The 22,028-nt window shown below is 33.6% G+C and overlaps 3 protein-coding genes across 3 annotated transcripts; 1 reads left to right on the top strand and 2 right to left on the bottom strand.

Moving 5' to 3' along the window:
• Positions 1–3,797: 3,797 nt before the first annotated feature.
• LOC123536138 (uncharacterized) lies at positions 3,798–6,018 on the bottom strand. The gene is made up of 2 exons (XM_045318978.2): positions 5,516–6,018; positions 3,798–5,388 (listed from the first exon to the last, which is right to left on the bottom strand). The coding sequence occupies exon 2, from the start codon at positions 5,352–5,354 to the stop codon at positions 3,798–3,800; it is 1,557 nt and encodes a 518-aa protein (XP_045174913.2). The 5' UTR covers positions 5,355–5,388; positions 5,516–6,018.
• Positions 6,019–7,792: 1,774 nt separating this feature from the next.
• LOC123536379 (uncharacterized) lies at positions 7,793–10,662 on the top strand. The gene is made up of 3 exons (XM_045319519.2): positions 7,793–7,983; positions 8,712–9,254; positions 9,720–10,662. The coding sequence occupies exons 2-3, from the start codon at positions 8,729–8,731 to the stop codon at positions 9,812–9,814; spliced, it is 621 nt and encodes a 206-aa protein (XP_045175454.1). The 5' UTR covers positions 7,793–7,983; positions 8,712–8,728; the 3' UTR covers positions 9,815–10,662.
• A 9,192-nt stretch (positions 10,663–19,854) lies between these two features.
• Positions 19,855–21,409, bottom strand: LOC123537400 (putative nuclease HARBI1). Its single transcript, XM_045321103.2, has 3 exons — positions 21,298–21,409; positions 21,025–21,121; positions 19,855–20,606 (listed from the first exon to the last, which is right to left on the bottom strand). Exons 1-3 carry the CDS (start codon positions 21,407–21,409, stop codon positions 20,327–20,329), a joined length of 489 nt encoding a protein of 162 aa, XP_045177038.1. The 3' UTR covers positions 19,855–20,326.
• Between the last annotated feature and the right edge of the window lie 619 nt (positions 21,410–22,028).

Raw genomic sequence — 22,028 nt, 5'->3', positions numbered from 1 at the left:
CATAACATTGCATAACAAAAATCCATTTGTTACGGGTTTCTCCTTGAGTTTGATTTAGAAAAGGGCAAATGCATTATAGAATAAATGTTCGAGGCTGTTTTCTTTTTCATTTATCAGAACAATTCGCAGGGATAATTTACGGTTAATTACAGCTGAAATTATTTAAAAAAAAAAAAAGATTAAAGAAATATTTGATAAAACAGTTTCTTGTGAAATAATCAAGTAAACTTGACAACGTCCAAGACTGCTCCTTCATGGTCGTACTAACTTCAGAATATCGGGTCATGTGCAAGCAAACTCAAGATAGATAGTCACATGTAAACAAAACTGCACTCACTTACACAATTCATCACAGAAAAATTGTACTCACTTACACAATTCGTCACAGGTATTACTCAAACTGCCTACATCTTCATACATTTACTGAGCAAAGAAACCCCAGTAAATTTAAGTGGTATGGGTCACCCATGTACGTTTTCTGCATAAAAGGAGCAGATGAATTTTTGACATATATATTCAGATAGTTATTTATGATGTTTAAAAAAACTAAGTATTTCTACATGAGAGTATCTGTTGTGTAAAAATAAATGAATGCTTGAATCACCTTAAAGGCGGTTGGATCTAAACATGTTTTTGAGTCAGTCAAAATGATAACTGTCATCCGTCCATCTGAAATCATCTCAATTATGAGACTTTGTGAAAGCAGTAAAACGTTATGAGACACTTTTCAAACAACCGTTGTTTACGTCTAGCCTCGTGTTATAAAAATAAATATACGCTTTAAGTCAGTCATTTACAGATAACACGGGACAGGTATTTCTATGTGCCCCATCTGGGCCATTTTTACCTAAATTTAGTATCTTGAAACTGATATTTTACCTTTTATAGAAAAAAACTCCGACTGAATTGGCGAGTTGAAAATGACATACAATCTTCTACAAACCACATGTAATACCTTCGCTCTATTTTCCTCTTTTCTCAAAACTGCTTTTTTTTTGCACTGGCATCAACGCATTTGTGCGGAATTTTCAAATTATATTTCCCCTGTCCCTACAGTATAAACCATTAAGCTAACAAACCATTAAACAGTTAATAAACTAAATCAAACAATGAGAGCTGAAGACGGATTTTTGTCACAATATCCATTTTAAGCATGTACAATGTATATCTTATTAATGTTATCATTTGAATCGTCTCTATCCTTTTATTTTTCCCTATTAATTGATACAGCTCTAACAATACGTTTACATTTGATTGTCATTGTACTGGTTAACATAGGGTGGCTATATATGATATTACATTCAGCTAGATTTTCCGCGTAAAGATTACATACTCTTAACTCTTGTCTTCATAATAAGATAAATAATAACTTGTCAATAATGTGTATGCCTATTTTAATGCATATAACTTATCTCACATAATGGCCAGGAATTCAAAATAAATGCCGGGTTTACAAACAATTTTTTACTAAAACTCACTAGTTTGTGAAATCATTTTAGACAATTCAGTCTCGTTTACATAGTTTTAGTAAAAAAAATTAAAATCGCCTTAAAACTTGTTAAAAACTGTATTAATGTGATGATACATTACGAGATATTCCGGTCAATAACGAAAAGGAAAATTAACATGACATTTTTCGTAGGTTTTTATCAATATTTAAAACCAATTTTCACTCCTGTCGTTATTTTCAGTTCATAATATACATTCTTAACAATCTCTTAAAATGAAAACTTCAAAATTCGCCCTGTGAACAAATGGTTTCTATTAATTTCTGCAAATGTAGTATTATCTGTGAAATGAGGTGGAACTTCCCATTGTATCACTAATGCGATGATTTTAGTTCTTTCTGATTATGTAACTATGATAAATACAGGGTTATATGGACATATGCAGGCCGTGTCTGAAGTTTTTAACACAGAGCATGCCATAAGTTCTAATCGTACACTTAAAGAATACAATCTGTAAGAAGAACTTTTATAAGTATAGAAAGCAAAAGCAAGCAAGAATTATAGCAGACTCGGTTTGATTGAGTCTGTTTATGAGAGGTAATGAAATCTGTAACACCTCTCATGTCCCTAGCATTTGCTTAAGAGGAACTCTATCATCCATTAACATTGAATGAACTCCATGAACACAAAGGCGCACACAATATAACAATACTGAGTCCAAATACGGGAAGACTTTAACAGCCGCACAAAGCATCACTTAAAGACTCTTGTTGTGAATAGTAAATAGAATACTGAGTATGTAAGAGGATTTTTGAAAGCGTAGAATGCAACCAAGCAAAATGATAGCAGACTCGGTTTGACTGAGTCTTGTTCATGAGAGGTATTGGAATGTTCAACAACCCTTACGCCCCAGAGCACCGGCTTAAGCAGAAGTGTATTGTCCATAAACATTGAATGATCTTCTTGATCACAAAGGCCCAGAAAATATAATACTCAGTCCAAATATGGGGAGAACTGGCAAAGTGGTTTTGGCAGCAAATTGCTCTCAGTTGAACAGTTAGTTTGTTATTGGCGTTATAGTCGACTGTGATAATGAAACCGTTGGAAATTGACCAAACTCTTTTTGGGAAATATGCATAACACAATACAACATTCAGCTGTTTGCTCAGTTATTCTCAGTAAATACGCCGAGGAAATGTCTACAGTTACGAGAAGTTAAAAAAAGTCTCTTGTATGTATTTTGCAACAAGGAAATGAGTGTTTCGTTCTGAAATTAACCAGTGTATGAGGCAACCTATACTTTAAAGCATAAAACTGAACAGAAAGAGCAGATGGGTAATAAGATGTTTTTTCAATTTATTCACCAGAATCATCAAAAGAAGTAAATTATTATAAAAATGATGACTGAAATAGGGAATTGTGAAGTGTATCAATCTCAATTTCTTTATAAAATAATCAAGAAAAGAACATTTTTCTATAATGACTTTTATCTGTAAAAGAACATTCATTTTTTTAGATGTACACATAATGATTATGTAATAAATACTAACAAAATAAGTTTCATTTCTACAAGATACCACACAAGACGACAGGGTAAAGATCAAATATTCAATACTGGTACTTCTGTATTTAAAAAAAATAATAAAAATAAAACATTGTTTTATTCTTGAAACACTCTATGAAATCAATTAATTTCGTTTGCAAAACATTTCTTTCTAAAATTTATTTTCTTTGGACATGTATCCGTTGTTTGAAAGTTACAAAGATGAAATTAATCGGAATTGTGTTTGTTTGTTTGGATTAAATTTCTTCTACGAAAATTAGTCTCTCGCAAATATTAACGATTCAAATAAAGCTGCATGTTTTGTTTCATATGGAAAAAGGAAGACCAAAATTCTTCCATTTTGTTATTTGAAGGAAGAGTGTTTCAATATGATGATCAAGTATTTACAATTTACATTTACTAAAAGTATTGGTTGATGATTGTTGAGTTTTTTACTTCACTTCTTTCTTTGTAGACGCGGGTACCAGGATTTCGTACACCTTATAATATTTTGATGTTCTGACCCACGTACAACTTATTATCCGTCAAGAGAAGCGTATCCACGACGGCTGCCAATCTACATGGTATTTGTTCAGTAAAACATGCGGAGAAGAATCGCCATCATCAGGGTGAAAAAAAAAGGACACGACCCGTGCCGTTTTACAGACATAGCAAAACCCTCGTTGTCAGTAGTTATTCCTTCTGGATGCCAAAAGCGATGAGCAAATTCCCGACTAACTCGGTTAACGAGATCAAGTTCAGTAAAACTATCACGATACCAATCGGTTACATATAAGCGTATACCTCTAGCATCTAAGGCTAAAATTTAAACGGCATCTGAACAGTTTTTCACCTTCCTTATTATGTTTCAAAGTTAGCAATGACTTTTCGGTCATGCTTAGTACTTGCACTTTACCTTCATGATTGGCCCACATAGAAACAATTAGCCTGTCATCATTAACGTAGGCGATATTGACGCAGTACATTTCTGTAAGTATAAAGTGTGTTTGGAAATCAAGAGCTCTTGACTCTGTCATGGTTAAAAACTGGATTATACTCCTGTCCTCGTCCCTGTCAGATGAATGTACCATTGCAAACTCAGAGTCAGTAATCTTTGTAACAGCTTCTGGAACTGTTTTCACGTGCCGCACGTAAATAACTCCTTGACCTTTCGTATCAATTAGCTTCACAGAAGAATTGTTTTTGTCACAAGCAATAAGATATTGCTCAGACAGTACGCAGCAGTCAACTATGTGGCAACCATCATCATCACGTGCGGAACTCACGTTAATATCACCCACAAGGTGTGCAAATTTTCGTTGATCTCTTGCTTCTGTCTCTTTCATTTTAACGTTATTGTCCTTGGCGACACTTCCAAATTCTCTTACTCTTTTGATAACATCGTCCGCATGCTTTTCTAGTTTATACTTAAATGCATCATCGCTTGTGGAATCATATTTTGTCAAATCCTCAACAACATGTCCTGCCTGTTCAAGTCTTTGACTGACTTGTTTCAATGCAATGAATAGTTTATACTTTTGACTTTTTGGAGAAATGGAAAGCTGTTTAATATCATGTACAAGCTTGCCAATTTCTATGTTCAAAGGTTCTATCGTTTGTTTCGCATTGCTCACTCGTGCGTTTTCAACTTGCATTACTGACGCAACATTCTCTTCAATTTTATTTGCTTCTTGGTCGAACCGGTTGAACAAAGTGTCCTTTTCTTTCATTATCGCGAACTTAACGTCTGAAGATATTTTGTATATACGTCCATGGCGGATACCCATTGCTCTTTCAGCGTCTGACAATCGTTTTGCAATATGATTCCAGTTAATAATCAGTTGTCCAAATTCCTCCCCACGCTCTAAATCTTGGACAATATTGGGCAAATATCTCATAGCACAAACTTCCTTATGGTCCACCCTTTTACAAACAGAACAAACGAACGTGTTACACGTTGCACAGTAAAATTTGATTATTTCAGTGTTATGAACTGGGCATTTTTCAATACAAACGTCTTGTGGCAATTTGTCTCCCTCTAAATATCTGTGATCCGGCAAGAACATCCCGTGATAGTTAAGGCAAGTGGAACAAAAGTATGACATACAAGATGTACAGAAACCTGATGCAGGCTTATGTTTCCCGTCTCTGTTGCATGTTTCACAATACATCTCAAAGACTTCATCAGAACCCTTGTTTCTCGTGTCCGGAAATGCTGAAAGTACAGCTGTATCTTCCACACTTGGTCCATGTTCAACTTCTGGTGCAGAATCTGGTACAAAGGTTCCATGGCCTTTAACAGATGCTCCAAGCTGATTCGGCTTCAATACGTTTATATCAAATGTTTCTGTTGATTTTTCCATTCTACTTGATATTCCTTTATTTCGTATTGAGAATCTGAAATAAAACGACCGTTGTATATAATTCAAATAAAATATGAATAGCTAATAATAATGTTTTATAGATAATTTATAGACACGCAGGGGAGAATACTAAAACTAAACACTAAATACTTTTGACTTACCTTTATGTACAGTTGCTGTGTATCGTATATAATACTTTGAATCAAATCATTTTCCAGTTATTCCTCGGCAAAGCCATCTTTCTTAAAACATTCAATTCAAAAAGAATGTCTTTACGTAATATAATATTCACGTTTACCGGTAACCAATTTTCTTTTAAATGTTATTAACCTTGTGATAAAGAGAACTAAGAAGTTCAAAGTTTGAAAACGTTTATCATGATTTCGTGAAGATGGTCAATAAACCAGTTAAGTAAATAAATTTCAGCAGAGATAAATATGTGTACGTGTGAACACTTGCGTAACACCTTGCGATAGAAAATGGGTGCAGTACCCATCACTACGCGGAGGATCACACCGATATGTATTTATAAGGTCGCCGTTTTTCAGACATAATTCCTCCAAATAGGAAATAAATTCATCGGCACTGTGGGGAATCACATGATCAAAATAATCTTTAAACAAAAGTTATATTTTAAAGAACATGAATAAATTTCCTACCAGGATAATATATAAAATTTAAACCTAGCCTAACATATGACTAATGAAAGTTGTTAAATTATTAAGTAGTTGACAATAATGATAGATATCCTGTTATTACAAACACTAAGGAAAATAAGAAGTCTCAATTTCTTGAAGTGTTCTAGATAATCAGAAAGTGATTTTGATTGAAATCTATGTAGTTTTAGGATACATCTATGTTGCCATATGATAGGCTATATTTTAGATTTACAGCAAAATTTGCTTCAATTTTATCCCATATTATTCATAAATTTATTTTGGTTTATTTTGATCATGTGATTCTCCATAGTGCATAATTATGTTAACGCCAGATGAATGATTTTGTTTGACTGTAATTTTGTAAGTGTGTTGCGGGGAGGATAGAGGGGATAGAGCAAGGTTTTTTGTTTTTTTTTGTGGAAAAAATGGTATCTACTTTTGGTGTCGATCCAAAATCCCTTAACTGCAGCTTTTCGCAATACGTTTTCTGACAAATTGTATATACAAAATTTCCTGCACATTTCCTATCCAATCATCGTCTCGGTAGATGATACAAAAGTTTCACTAATAGTATTTTTTTTGCTTTTACAAAATGATGCGCTTTAACGGTTTACACTCGGCGTTTGCCGTTACGGGTTTTAAGCAAATTGAAAAGCTACCGTAGTCAGACACAAAGTTTTATCATACTGAATACCATTAACAAACGAGTGAATTGGAAACACAATAGTTTGGTAAGAAGTGGATTTAATCATATAACCAACGTTAATGATGTGAAGTTATGTAATTTAAAACTAGTTCTAAAAACCTTTGTTCCAAAAGACTCGTGAACAGTTGCCATTCTGTAGAAGTAGGGGTTTTGTAACTTGTCTTAGCATATGAGTTTGATAAGAAGATATTTGCCCATTTCAAAAGTGATACATATTATGGCTAAGTTTGAAAAATCACCTTAAAGCAGCATGCCTCCAGATTTGGCTTAAAAATAATCTTTCTTTCAAATTGAAGTTTGCTCATATTATGAACATTAGAATATGAATTTTTGTTTCTAAAATATTTTAAAAGATCCAAATCAAGAAAAAAATATGACCGCGCCGGGAATCGAACCCCGGACCGCGGCGGCAATAAAGACATTTTCCCGTCGTCGTAACCAATAGCGCTATAACTGAAGTAGTGTATAATGACTTCAAACTTCGTATTTATAATCGAGAGAGATTACCTGGAGTAAAAGCGTGACAAACGCTTTTCGATTTTCATCGTAAAAAGTAGTAAAACAGAACATTCTTATGTGTTTCCGTAACATAAAGTTTGTCAGTAATTAAGTTTTAAAACCTTCTTAAGAAATACAGCATTTATTTCAAGATATCTAAAAAAATATTTTTTTTTGTTGTCCAACGATCTGGAGGCATGCTGCTTTAAATGAAAACTTGATAGTCTTAAATCTTTCTTTACGCTAATACGGGAGGTAACTGTGTAATAAACAAATCATTGCATTTGAGTAATTTGTCTTCCTTCCGATTCTTTTTAATCTCGACAATAATGTTTTACGTTTTCTCCATTTAAGGAAAACAAATGTTTGGAGAACCCATCTTCAAAAGTCGCAAAGTAAATACTTCTGTAGTGGCATTATTTGATTAACATAAAATCAAGGTGTTTTATAGAATTGAAATATAATACTTTACATTAGGTAACGGTTTAAACTCGTACCCTAACATGTTTTAACCGGTATATATACTTAACAAAGGCAGTCTACACTTAGCCCATTTATTGAGCATTTATCGATGGGGTATCGGGATGATAAATCTGAAACATGTCCTGATTCGTCTGTACTCATGTTTCGTTTTGTAAAACGTTAAATGAATGAGATATAAAAGAAAGATGAAATTCTTTCCTAAGATCACTTTATTATGACAAACTATTAACAGGACTCGATTTTTTTTCAGCAGTTTTGGATACTGGTTGAAGACTACGGCAAGGTAAAGCATATATTCTAATGATTTAAACTTTAGAAAAATATGCATTATTTCTAACTTACTAATTCATTCATAACAGTGTGTTTAAAAACACGATGAATATATATATTTCTAATAATTTAGTCATTATTATTATAAATGTATTAAGCTATATTTCGATTCGTTCAAAATACGACTTGTTTGGAAATAAACAAAAAAATAACATTTTATTTTTTTTGTTAATAACATTTGTTGTTGTTGTTGTTGTTGCTGATTTTTACGTTGCGCTTTTGGCTGACACAGGAAATGATACGATGCTGTTCCAATATAGTCATGCCACTGTTACATGCCAGCAACAAATATTTGACTGGCATATTTTATCAACACCATGGGAAATACCAGTTGCAGGTGCAGTATCGATGCATGTAACGGCAAATGGTACCATACTGTAGAGTGACGTTGAAACGAACGATGTTAGAAGCAACTAAATTATTTTCTTTATTTTCTGCATGGGTGGTTTTTCGGTAGTTTTTTTTTTCAATCAGTATTCGAGTTTTGTATAATTTTTTAAAGATTTTTCAATTTAGTTACCATTAATAAATAGTTATGATATACAGCTTTGAACACTCTATAATATTACGATGAATCGTTTTGTTCTGTTGCGGACCAAACAAATGTCATCAACAACAGTTTTTTTTAAGTCTGGGAAGTCATCATTTTATTTGACTTTTATTGTGTTTTTTTCTCTTTAGATATTTGAAAGACGTACATGAATAAAGACCAGAAGTGGACGAAGAATTCACTAACAATTTTTAACTATTTGGAGAAAATGACTTTTTCAAAACAATGTGTGTTACTTTATGTTATTTCAATTTATCTTTGTGCAGAAATTGTTGAATCTGAAAGTTACGCGTGCAATGACAACGAATTTTTACACGTGGAAACGAGAAAGTGCACTGTATGCAATGTTTGTGACAATGAATTAGGGCTAGTCACGTGGGTACCATGCACGAACAAAAGTAATACGGTCTGTGGTCCGAAATGGAAACTTAGAGTTCCTGCAAATAGTGTGACTAAAAGTGAAACAACGCGTAATAATGTGTTTCAACACGTGGAACGCTCGGCAAAAGTGGAAAAATGGAAAACTGTTGAAAATATAGTGACAGGTGTTTTGATTGGCGTCGGATTTACAGCTGTTCTAGTCATTGTCACGGTGTGCGTGTTACATGCACGTCGACGGAGACAGTCACCATACAGAATCATATATCGGGATGAAAAATCACTTAAAGAAATAGGTAAGATAACACTAGCAAACAGTTTTATATTAGAGGTGCGTCGACAGTACTTCTAATAAAGATATATAAAAATGCTTATTTTAGTTTTTGAGTACTTCTATCTTATCGGGGACGTAGACACTTGCGTCAATTCACAAAGATTATTAGTAGCAAATAATATATAAAACACGAGACAGATAAAAGGAAAAGGAAAATGCGTTTGTGATTTAATAGATTAAATCATGGGTGAAGAGCAATGTTATGGAACACACTACTTCCAAGTAGAAATTTCGCAAAGAGTTAGGAATCTGGCGTTTCTTGGCCACCTAAACTTATGCGAAGCTTCCATTTATTGTACATTGTGACTTGGGTTTTTTTATTATATGTAATTGAATAACAATTATCCGATTGCGGAAGCTATCGGTGGTGATACCTGACGTTTCTCTTGTTTCTGTTTCAAAATACCCATCTTATTTCTATTTTCAGTCAATGAAAGGAACGGCGTGAAAAGAAACGGAAATATTTACGTGAAAACGGAAGATATTCTAACCAGCACGTATCCAGTAAAATCACCCGTGTAGCACCAAACTTAAATATCACAGTGCTGTTATCATTCTAACAAATACGGTTCATTTGATGTCTATAGTGTCAAACTCTGAAATTATATCTGACGTTAAATTAAAACTCAAAGATTGACATTATTATGACTTCTGTTAAAAATCTATACAGATGAAAGAGACTTTTTATTTGATCAAACGCACAATCTTCAGGCAAGTACAGTCAAACAAGTTTATAAAGACCACCATTGGGACAGCAAAAATGTGGCTTTTATTGGGAGGTGGTCTTTATTCACAGGTTAAAGTACACTGTAAATGCTAAAATGGGAAACAAAACATGTGGTCTTTAGAGCCAGGTGGTCTCTGTTCAGAGGTGGTCTTTAACACAGGTTTGACTGTATGTTTATTTAATGAAATCAGTCGAATTAAGGCCATAAAATCTTTCCATATTATAATGTTGCTTCTACTAAACGTGTACATAACATTCAAATGCAGCTTGAACAGAACTATTTACTTGATATTTAAGAAACTACTTTCTTTGTAACGTATTTTGTTAATAATGCACAAGCACTAATGTGCTTATTTGATACGCCGAATCTCGTTAAATCGAACTCTTGTCACAGTCGAAGTTAGTATTTTAGGATCATTCTAGAATGTTTATCTCGAATTTCTATTACTCTTGGTCTCCCTAAAAATGACCAAGGTGTTATATCATTTTTATTTTCATTTTCTTCGGTGCTTAAATATGCTGGGATCGAGAGAGATTCCTATATTGTTTGTCTATGTTGATTTATGTTATATATTCTTATGCATTTCATTATAATATTTATGCTTATGATGTTTATTATTGTTTGAAATAAATGGTGTTGATACTTTAATGTTCTTCTTACTTGATCCAGACTTCTATGATACACCAAACAATTAAAGCTGATGAAATACTTTACTGATACATAAAGAAGTCTATAATTATATTGTCGAAATATAAATGTGTTTTTAAAAATTGACATTTTAATGAAGTAACTAAGACCATGAAAGTGAGTAAATGTGATGTCGGCTAAAGGCTGAAAGCCTTTTGACGAGTCCTTACGGTTCAGCGATTCTCTAAATGGACCGAATAACACGTGAAGGGATGTAGTTCCATTAGATTTCTCAAACTTCAAACAGTTCACTGCATGAATGAAGTTAAGTTGTGTCAATTCCCTTTGCTATGACCAATATACGATGTAATCTGTCATATTTATGACTTGTAATTGTGCAATACTCGAATGTAACTCATTAAGCATAAATGTGCATTTTAAGAATTGCGCAGGCTTACAAAGCTTGGGTAACATCCAGCGAAAGACAAAAAATAGTTCCACAGGGCTCCAGATAAGATGCGTATTAGCGTAAATTACGTATAGAAATAATGCAAATACGCATGTCTAATAATTTCTAAGCGTATAAAAACGTATATAAAATTACAGAAACGCACACAATGCTTTTTTAAAAACAAAATCTGAATCGTCTGGATGCGTTAGGTAACATAGCCGATCAGCCTTAATTCTCCCACATTGAACGTAAACACGCATCGTATGATTTCTATAAACTTTGCGTGGGTTGAATTTTGCAGTCAGTAAACGGATAAATTATCGGAAGAAGAAGCTCTTACTGGTTTGTTTAGTTACTACTGATATTAAAAATGATTTTAATTCTTATTTTTCGAGAAATAAACAAATCGGCGAAACATTAAATTGTATTTTCTTGTAGTTTTTGAAATCGAAAGTAGATCGTCTATGTTTGGCTGCTTTCACGAAACGAAACAACTTTTTTTATGAAAAGATTTAAATAAGAGGTAATTTAACCGTAAACTTCAATGTCAGATACTGCCAATTGCTGCTAAATGTCTTCGTATCATCACAATTTGTAAAATATATTGTTGAAAACTGGAGAAAAGTGTAATCGTATCCGGATATAATATTTTGGGTAAATATCGAGCTGTGTTATGAAATTTTAAGAAAAAAAACTAAAAACAAACTGAAACTGGTAGACTATACTGTCAGTACATCAATCATTAGCCGACTCAGGCCCTTCAGGCCTTTGATTAACTATTTGTTTACAATCTGAGTGAACTGCTAGCGAAGATAGCTAAACAAGATATGTAAGGTACGACCACCTTGGGAAGCGATACCAACCTACCAGTTTTTGCTTAAAATATGAATGTCCGAAGCCTGGACGGTAATGTCTATTTGCATTGTGCCAAGTTAGTAAATTTACCATTCGTTATTGTATCCGTTTTCTAAATACTTGTTACTTTATCCTCTCAGTCCATGATCCCTCCGTCCCACGTGTATGCCTGCTTGCGGAAAGTGATTCTGCCTTTGCGACCAGTGAAGACCAAGACCATGCCTGCTGATCATGGTCTGCACTGTTCGCTGTTCAGTCAGTATATTTTCAGTGAACACCCCTTCCAGTAATAAGTGGTTTTGCCCAAATTGAATGATGGACCAGTCCATTTTAGAAATTTAGCAGGCTAAAGGTTAAAAGAAATAAAAATCGTTACACAGGTATGATACTGCAGCTAGAGTCATGGTCAATGGACTCAGATTCTTGATACACGAACCCAGGAAATCTTCTGGCAATGAACACAGCAAAAAACTTGATGACAAATGGTATAATTATTAAGGGTTATTATTAGCAATATGTTACTTCTTATTCAATTATGAGTCTTCAATACATCTTCTACCAGATAGGTGTATATGATTTCCAAACAACTGCTAAGAGTTTACAAGTACCTTTATACCTAGATTCTTTTATCTTATCCGGGAAAGGTTTTACCGCATTATGTGACAAAGTGAAAAGGGCAATTTTTGACAAAGAAAGGCACGTGTCTTAACTATACTGTGTAATGTCACTGATAAAAGTGTCATAATTCAACGCACATTAAAGTTCCACAATGCAACGCACATAATACACCGAATAATTATTTTTATTGATATGTAAAGATGTCCTTATACTGCCAAAAAGAATGTCTTTTGATGCTGAAATTGCCGCTGAGTAAATTTTCTGCTTAGACTTTTAGCTGAATAATTACATTCCGAGTGGGGTACTTTTGATGGTTTTGGCAAGTGACATTAACCTGACAAGCCTGTCCATAAAAAATAATGACCAAAATCAAAACAGAAGGAATAATAAAATAAAAAGACAAATTTAATTCATTTGCAATGAAATGTCTTTTTTATAATTGTGTTACAAATAGCCTGCTGCATCTTTAATTCCTTTTTATCTCCTTAGTCATTAGTTGCACAACTACGATTAAGACAATAATTATAAAACGGAAAGCAATTAAAATAATAGCCGTATATTAAAATACCAGATTGTTCTTTCAGTCGAATTCACAGTAAGATGACAATACTTTTCACAAGGGACTTAAATGTATCACTAGTAAGGTACTGTCTGATGTGAGAGTTATGGTTTCTGGACAACTTCGTAACTTAAAACCTTCTTCAGCATAAAGAAATTTAACTATCCGAACTATTTCGGCACACCTGGTAAGTTGCCCCTTTCGTGATACAACTTATTTGGTTTCTACTTTCTTCAGTATTGCACATTATACGACATTTTGAAGTGACATAATTGTAAAAAAAAAAGAAAAAAAAAAGAAACACGTGTGAAATATGCGTGATACAGGACTGCTTTCGAACTGAAAAAAAATGAAGAAAATTAATGTCCTTTACGCGGTTTGAAAATTGCAGATCTTTCTTTGAAAACTTTTATGTTCAGGATATATGATTTTTTTGCGATTTAAATACCATTTTTCTCTTGTTTGGTGATCCGATGAAAATAAAATAAATGTGCGAGGTTTTAGAAGAAAGAAAAAACATGATCCGATGAATTTATATTAATAAATTAATGTTGCAGTTTTCTGATCGGACAGTTCGCGCAGAACATGAGGCATTTTAACTAAATTCAAAGAGGCTGATATTTCTTGCCAAAAAAAATGAATGCACGGTGTTTTAGACACTGTCGATGCTATGGTGCTTACTAGACTGGTGTCCGTGTTTACTCTCTACGTTCCATAAACGTTTGGAGAGAATGATTCTCGAAATACAGTCGGGTACCAGGCTATGGTTCTTACGTACTGTACTTCCTCTAACTCCTGTAATAGTTTTTGAAATTATCTCCCATTCTGTTGCGCCTCAGTAACTCAGTTGCAGAGTATCCGCTTTATGTACGAGAATTCAGGGTTCAATCCTTGACCGCGTCGTACCAAAAAAAAAAAAAAAAAAAAGAAAAAGAAAAATGGTACTGGTAGCTCCACCTACATTGTATACTTAGTATTTATTGGGTTAGTTGTGAGAATTGTAACTCGTGCAAAACATATATTCCCTTCAAATATATCAGAAAATCAACACCTGTCCTGTTTAAACTCTGAATTTAAGCATAAATGAAAAAGAGGGACCGTGTTTATAGTAAATTTTGTTATTCAAACTAATGCGAATTAAAACACAAGTACTGACAAAAATCCAGACAGTTTTACCGGGATTATATAAATAATATGGTATGTGGTACAACTGAGCATATAGATGGTACAACAACAAAATTTTGGGGCTTTATAAAAGAATTTAAAAAAAAAATTCTTATGAAGAAGCACTGCCATCCTTAATTTTAAAGAAAAATTAGAAATATTAAAAAGGCACTTTTCGTCTGTATCTAACACTGATGATGTAGATTTATGTTTATGTATAGGGCGGCTTGACACATAAAGTATGTGCTCTTCACCACTGTACCTATGAGTCGTGCAACATCAAGTTGTAAAAATGAAATGAATGAACTGGCACGCAGAAAAGTGCCATTCAAATATTCCATATGACATTGCAAACACAACCAGCCGTGTCCAACTGTATAAAAACAGTTTGGTTAATTCCGAAAGATATGTATCAACACATCCCGACATGCACCAACAGTAGCCCGATGAAATCCCCGGAAACAATACCAGATAAATTCCCTTGCGAAGAATTAATGGCAAGTTAAGGCCTTTACGCGCGCGCAACGCTCCTTGCCTATCCGGCCCGAATCCGAAGAAAATCCCAAGCAAAACTGTTCACATGTCTTCTTCAAAGTTAATATCTTCCATGAAAAAGTGATTATGGAGATTTTTGTAATCCATTTGTCTTAAATCATTATTCATTTTGTGTAAGAACCTAGCTAGATCCTTATTGAAGGTGGCTGTCAGTCTAACCGTGCAATCACTTTGAATATCGTAGATGATAAGACAAAAGTATTTGTAGTAATTGTGATGTTCGTCAAATCTGCCTTCTGTTCCCAAAAATATTTTATATGTGTTATTTGTAGCTTGATTGTGATGAAAGCTTTAAGCTTATTGGAACCACTCTCGAGTGCAATTCCTAAAAAAACCACTACTGGTGTCTTATGAGAAGTCATGGTCATTACGACCTCTGGATTGAGGAGTAGGATAGCTCTAGGTCATGTGGGGTCAAAAACTAGGTCACCCGGTCAAGTCAAAGGAAAAGCTTGTTATCACTCTAGAGGCCACAGTTGTGACCCATCTTTATGAAACTTTGTCAGAATGTTTGTCTTGATGATCTCTAGAGTCTATGGCCATCATGGCCCTCTTCTTATATTATATTATAGATATTTTTATCATATTGACAAGGTTGTTGAATAGTCAAGCTGTGATGAACTCTGGCAGTCGTTATTCAGAAAATATTTTATGTTTAGCTCCAGCATTCGTTGTCATATTGTTGTATTATTGTTGTTTTATGATTTTTAGGGTGGTTCAGTTTCTATTGTGCTTCATACCATTAGATTGTGTACTCATATATTTAAAAACAATAACAAACAGAGTAACTATCATATATTTGTGCATTTTATTTTCTATTTTTACTTCTATCCTAACTACATGTATGTATTTGTAACAAAATTCATTTCTTTTAAATTTCAGTCTGCATAGTATGTAATTTGGTCTACTAAAAACTACTGTTTATATCTTTAACAAATCTGTCAGTTGTTTGGTTAGTAGAAACTGATGATTGGAAAAAGAACCTTATTGTCACATAAAAGCCAACAGACAACTAAGATATATAAACATCTCGCCATATTCATAAGTTAACAAACTAAGACAGTATAATTTTTGTTTATTTATAAAACCAAAGTATACAACAAATAATTATAGCAAAATATTGTTTTAACACTAAGTACAATAGGCGGTTATATGTCATGTGTAATAACTTCCCAAGGGCAGAGCCCCAAGTGAAATTATTTGTACAATGTATCACCGCTCAATTGAATAAGTAGTATTAAAACATGGTGTTGCTATAAGTCATTTTGATTTTAATAAGCATTAATCTAAAACAGTAGATAAAATTTAAAAGCATTCCTTCTTGGTAACAACAGAAACTTTGAGTCAACACACATTAATATGACATCATTCTAGGTAAGAATGTTTTAACAGAGAAAAGAATATCAGAATAATGTTTAAAATGTTTTGTCAAAGACTTTTGTATGAATTATTGCAATTATAACTTCTTATTCACTAACACCATTTCATGAAACTTAAGAAAAATAGTGCTTCTGCAACTTAAATGAGAAGCACTTTGCAAAATAATCTAATAGCTGTTAATATATTAAGTAAAAAAGCTTTTTTTTTACTTTCTCGATTGGAAGTTTCACTTACAGAATTTCCGACAAATATCTTTTAAAAAATAAATGTCATGTAAAATTAGTTTATGACATTAACATGTAAACATATGATTTCTCTAAATTTGTTGCACCATTTGGCAACGTTTACTTTTTATGCAACCTTAAGACATGATTTTTGACTGTTTGTCCAGTATTTTATTAGCTCACATGAGCACGAAGTGCTCAAAGGTGAGCTTTTGTGATCACCCTATGTCGGTCATCCGTCATCATCAACAATTTGACTGTTAACACTCTAGAGGTCACAATTTTGGCCCAATCTTAATGAAACTTGTTCAGAATGTTACTGTCAATAAAATCTTGGACAAGTTCAATATTGGGTCATCTGGGGTCAAAAACTAGGTCACCAGATCAAATCAAAGGAAAAGCTTGTTAACACTCTAGAGGTCACAGTTTTGGCCTAATCTTAATGAAACTTGTTCAGAATGTTACCCTAAATAAAATCTTGGAAAAGTTAGATATTGGCTTTTCTGGGGTCAAAAACTAGGTCACCAGGTCAAATCAAAGAAAAAGTTCGTTAAAAATTCTAGAGGTCAAAATTTTGACCTTATCTTAATGAAACTTGGTCAGAATGTTACCCTCAATAAAATCTTGGATAATTTTGAAATTAGGTCATCTTGGGTTAAAAACTAGGTCACCAGGTCAAATCAAAGGAAACGTTTTTTAACACGGTAGAGGCCACATTTATGACTGTATCTTCATGAAACTTGGTCAGAATGGTAATCTTGATGATCTTAAGATCTAGGTTGAATATGGGTCATGTAGGCTCAGAAACTAGGTCACCAGGTCAAATCAAAGGAAAAGCTAGTTAACACTGTAGAAGCCACATTTATGACCATATTTTAATGAATCTTGGTCAGAATGTTTATCATGATGATCTATAGGTCACATTCAGATGTGGGTCAAGTGGGGTCAAAAACTAGATTACCAGGTCAAATCAAAGGAAATGCTTTTTAACAAGGTAGAGGCCACATTTATGACTACATATTCATGAAACTTGGTCAGAATGGTAATCTTGATGATCTTAAGGTCTAGGTTGAATCTGGATCATGTAGGCTCAAAAACTAGGTCACCAGGTCAAATCAAAGGAAAAGCTAGTTAACACTGTAGAGGCCACATTTATGACCATATCTTAATGAAGCTTGGTCAGAATGTTTATCATTATGATCTATAGGTCACTTTCAAATGTGGGTCAGGTGGGGTCAAAAAATAGGTCAATAAGTCAAATCAAAGGAAAAGATTGTTAACACTCTAGAGGCCAGATTTATGACTACATATTCATGAAACTTGGTCAGAATGTTAATCTTGATGATCTCAAGATCCAATTTGAATCTGGGTCAAGTAGGATTAAAAACTAGGTCACCAGGTCAAATCAGAGGAAAATCTAGTTAACACTGTAGAGGCCACATTTATGACCATATCTTAATGAAGCTTGGTCAGAATGTTAATCTTGATCTTTAGGTCAATAGGTCAGGTGAGCGATACAGGGCCTTCGTAGCCCTCTTGTTTAAATATTTGTGATTTAGTCTAATTGTGATTCATCCAACTGTGATAATGTTTATTTGTGAAGAACAAGCCACATTTGCTGTATACTACATGTTCGAACTGTTACTCATTTAATGTGTATTACATGTTCATACTGCCAGACTATGAGGTTATAGCTGTTTCCCACACTTTACAAAGTTTATAAATGTTTACTCAACTTTAACGTTTTTGATAACACTGTTACTGTTATGAAATTAAATACAATGTGGTCATTAAAGAACATTAATGGTTTGAATCTCTATATTTTTTCTTTAGAGGGTGTGTTTTATCTGCAATTCTAACACGATCCAATTCATTTTCCTATTAAACAAAGAAGGCTGAAAGCAGTGAATTGTTACACAACAATTCATTTTTCTGACATCACAATTATTACGGTATAGCGTCAAAAGTCATAGGGGAGTGCTGGAAAAGAAACCAATTGAAAACGTGCAAATATTTAATGAATGTTGTCAAGGATATACTTTAAAATTCTTGGTAACGTGTTAGAATCGAAATAATATATCTCATTTAGTCATTTGCTCTTGAATAAAATCATTGTTTGTCGTTCAGATGCGTATTATCATATCACTTGGGCTGCGCCCTCGTGATATAACTCCTTCGCATCTGAACTCCAAACAATGATTTATTCAGCGATAAATCACTCAATAAGATGTATTATTTCTTAATTCTTTTTGTTGAAATGTCTTCACATTTAGCTCACATGAACTGAAGGTTCCTAGTATGCTACCAGTGTAGGTGAATAGTCTGCCATCTGTTGCTCAAAATTTACATAACATCTCATCTGACTAGCCAGAATTACACCAAACTTTGAATTTAGCTTTAAAGCAAGGTACTCTCTCAGTAAGGTTTGACTTAATCATTTTATGGGCAGGTAGAGAAAAAAATTACTGGTAATTTAAAATGATGACTTTTCATGAATGGCTTGGTGGGCGTTCATCTAACCATGTCTTGTAGCATTATTATTTTAATGTCCTTTATAGAAATGATTATGATGTTGATGCTTTGGCAGTTTCATTGAGCAGTTTAATTTAGTATAGAAATACCCTTGGATGACTCATTTTCATAGACTGCTTCAGGATTTTCATCAAACTTAGTGGCATCATTGCAATGTTTTTTCTGACACAGTTCAAATTTGAGCAATTTGTGGAGTTACGCAAACTAACAGTTCAAATGTCAAATGTCAGGTTACAGCTACGTTTTAACATCATTTTTAGCTAATCTGATTTTTGTTAAAAAAAAAAAAGATGAGTTATTGTCATCACCTGATCGGCATCTGCGTTGTTTGGTTAAGTTATATGTTTAGGTCAGCTTTTCTCCGAAACTATCATAGCTTTTGCTTTGAAACTTTCAACACTTGTTCACTATCAATAGTTGACCATGTACAGCAAGAAACATAACTCCCTCTTGCTTTTTGCAAGAATTATGGCCCCTTTTGGACTTAGAAAATATCAGATTTCTTGGTTAAGTTTTATGTTTAGGTAAACCTTTCTCCTAAACTACCAAAGCTATTGCCTTGAAAATTGCAACAGTTGTTTACCATCATAAGCTGACCCTTTACAGCAAGAAACATAGCTCCATCCTGCTTTTTGACCCTTTACAGTAAGAAACATAGCTCCATCCTGCTTTTTGTAAGAAGTATGACCCTTTTTGGACTTCGAAAACCATGGGTAGGACAATATTTCTATTTTATAATACACAAGAAAATCAGATGAGCGTCAGCACCCGCATGGCGGTGCTCTTGTTCTCTGTCAAATCAGGTTAAAAGACTTTCAATAATGTTGGTGCATCTAAATTAAAATGTGTATTAAATAACAATACTGCAGTTTATCAGATATACTCAGAAAAGGACACTGGACATCTATCATTAATTGAAGGCCTTGTTTTGGCATGTACATAGGGACACCAACATCAATGTCAAATTCTTTCTAGCATGAAGACCTAAACCTGCATGCCACTGTTAAAAATTGCAGCACAGACAACATGCATAATTACCTTAACATTAAATAAAATTTGATAGATATGTGATGTGTTTAGTCATAAGGCATAAAAAAAATGTTTGTTTCCAGTATCCCAACCTACCCAAACCTTTTGGCCCGTTGTGCTTTAAACATGGTCAGTGATGTTAAAAATCAACTTCTTATGCTCAAAAGGCATAACCTTATTTGTATTCATTTTTGACACAAAAATAATTTCAGAAAGTCTCCCTTAATAAAAAAAAATTAAAAAAAAAAAATTCCTACATACCTACCCTAATTTTTTTGAGCATGTTACTGGAAGCAAATAAGTTTTTAGACCTTAAGCAAAATGTGTTGCTGCAAATACATCCCTACAACGGGCCCCAGCCTGGTTTATGTCTACTTCAGCTTCTGGTGGCTCAAAAGGCTCGTCTACCATTCTTTCTAAAATATCTCCTCTATCCATCCCAAAGTTATGTAACACAACACAAGCCACTGTTACTTGAGGCGCACTCGTAGTTTCGGTTCTCAAGCCGTATGATAGGCAAGGGAACCTTCTCTTCAACACACCAAAAGTCTGTTCAATAAGAACCCTTGTTTTTGTTAATGCTATGTTGTATCTGGAAAAAAGACATGCAGAAATTGTAACAAACATTTTCCACAATAATATTCAAATAAACAACCTTAATTATTGAATTATTAAATTATGAATTATTTCAGTAAAGTTCATTAGTGGTGTTGAAAATGAAGTAGTGACAGGTGTAGGAATCACAGGATACGAAAAAAAGTGTTTCTTTGAAACTGCCACTAATTCATTCTCACATCTGATCAGCTAAAACAGGTCAGCTGACACAAGTACTACATCATAAATGCATCAAGATCTATATGCTGTTCTTCCTACTGTTTTGTTCAGTGGAAATATACAGTCAGATCACAAAATAAAATTAGTTAAAATGTTTTGTGAAATAAAAAAGAATTGTACTATTTTTTTTAAAACATCAACGAAATAGAATGAGATGATATACATGCTCAACTTACCTCTCTTGAGCGGCTGTTTGTGTGTTTAGGTAAGGCGTCATCAGGTATGATCGACATGGATACCCTGAGTCGCCAAGTAGAAGCCCGTTTATCTCCCCTTTGATAAAATTTTTTTTAAAATATATTACAGTTGCAAAAAAATATAGAGGAAAGTGGAAGTTAAATATCATATATGTTTATACTAGGCATTGGTAAATGCACCATGCACGTTCAATATTTTTCAATCTTTTACAGTTCATTTCAGATAAATAATTATTTAAATCTTTGTCTTACCATTCTCAAATTTCCTGCACAGTTCAGATTCCCTAAAAATACGACTGTCGTGAACACTCCCAGGCCACTTTGCCACCACGTTAGTAATTCTGAATCTGGCATCACAAACCATCTGAAATTGATAAATGTCACATGGAACAGATGATGGTTTGGACTTTCACAGAATAACAAGAGAACATTCCATCAGCCTCATGTTGTTAAGAAGATTGTGTGTCTGTACTGTAGAACTGGTATGGGGAAAGGATGTAGAATGTTAGAAAGGGTTAATGGGGGCAAACTTTTATACAAATTAGAAATGAATTCAATGAATGTTTAGAAATATTTGTTGCAGTTTATTATTGTCTCATCAGAGGAAATTATAGAAACGTAAACATATTACAAATGTACATTGGACATGTATCTCCGTTTATCTACCTACCTGTACATTAATTGAATGATAACCTTTGCGGTTCACAAAGTCAGTTTCATTTTCTTTTGGACCCTTTATCTTAATTTGTGTACCGTCAATGATGCCAATAACCTTTGGAAACCCTGAAAAGGGTGAGAGAAATAATATGTTAACATGTTCATTTTTCACCCACATTTTTGTATTTGCTATTGTAATCCCATTTTACTCTCAGTTAAAATAATGTAACAATTCAGTTTGAAGTTTTATGACATAATCACAATTGAACTACATGTATATCTGTAACTGATGCCTGCCTTTATATGGTTGATCAAAGTAATGGCAG

This window comes from Mercenaria mercenaria, chromosome 17 (assembly GCF_021730395.1).
Source record: "Mercenaria mercenaria strain notata chromosome 17, MADL_Memer_1, whole genome shotgun sequence".
Classification (NCBI taxonomy): Eukaryota; Metazoa; Mollusca; class Bivalvia; order Venerida; family Veneridae; genus Mercenaria; species Mercenaria mercenaria.
Note: the sequence above shows the minus strand (reverse complement) of the source record. Positions and strands in the feature narration are given on the sequence as shown.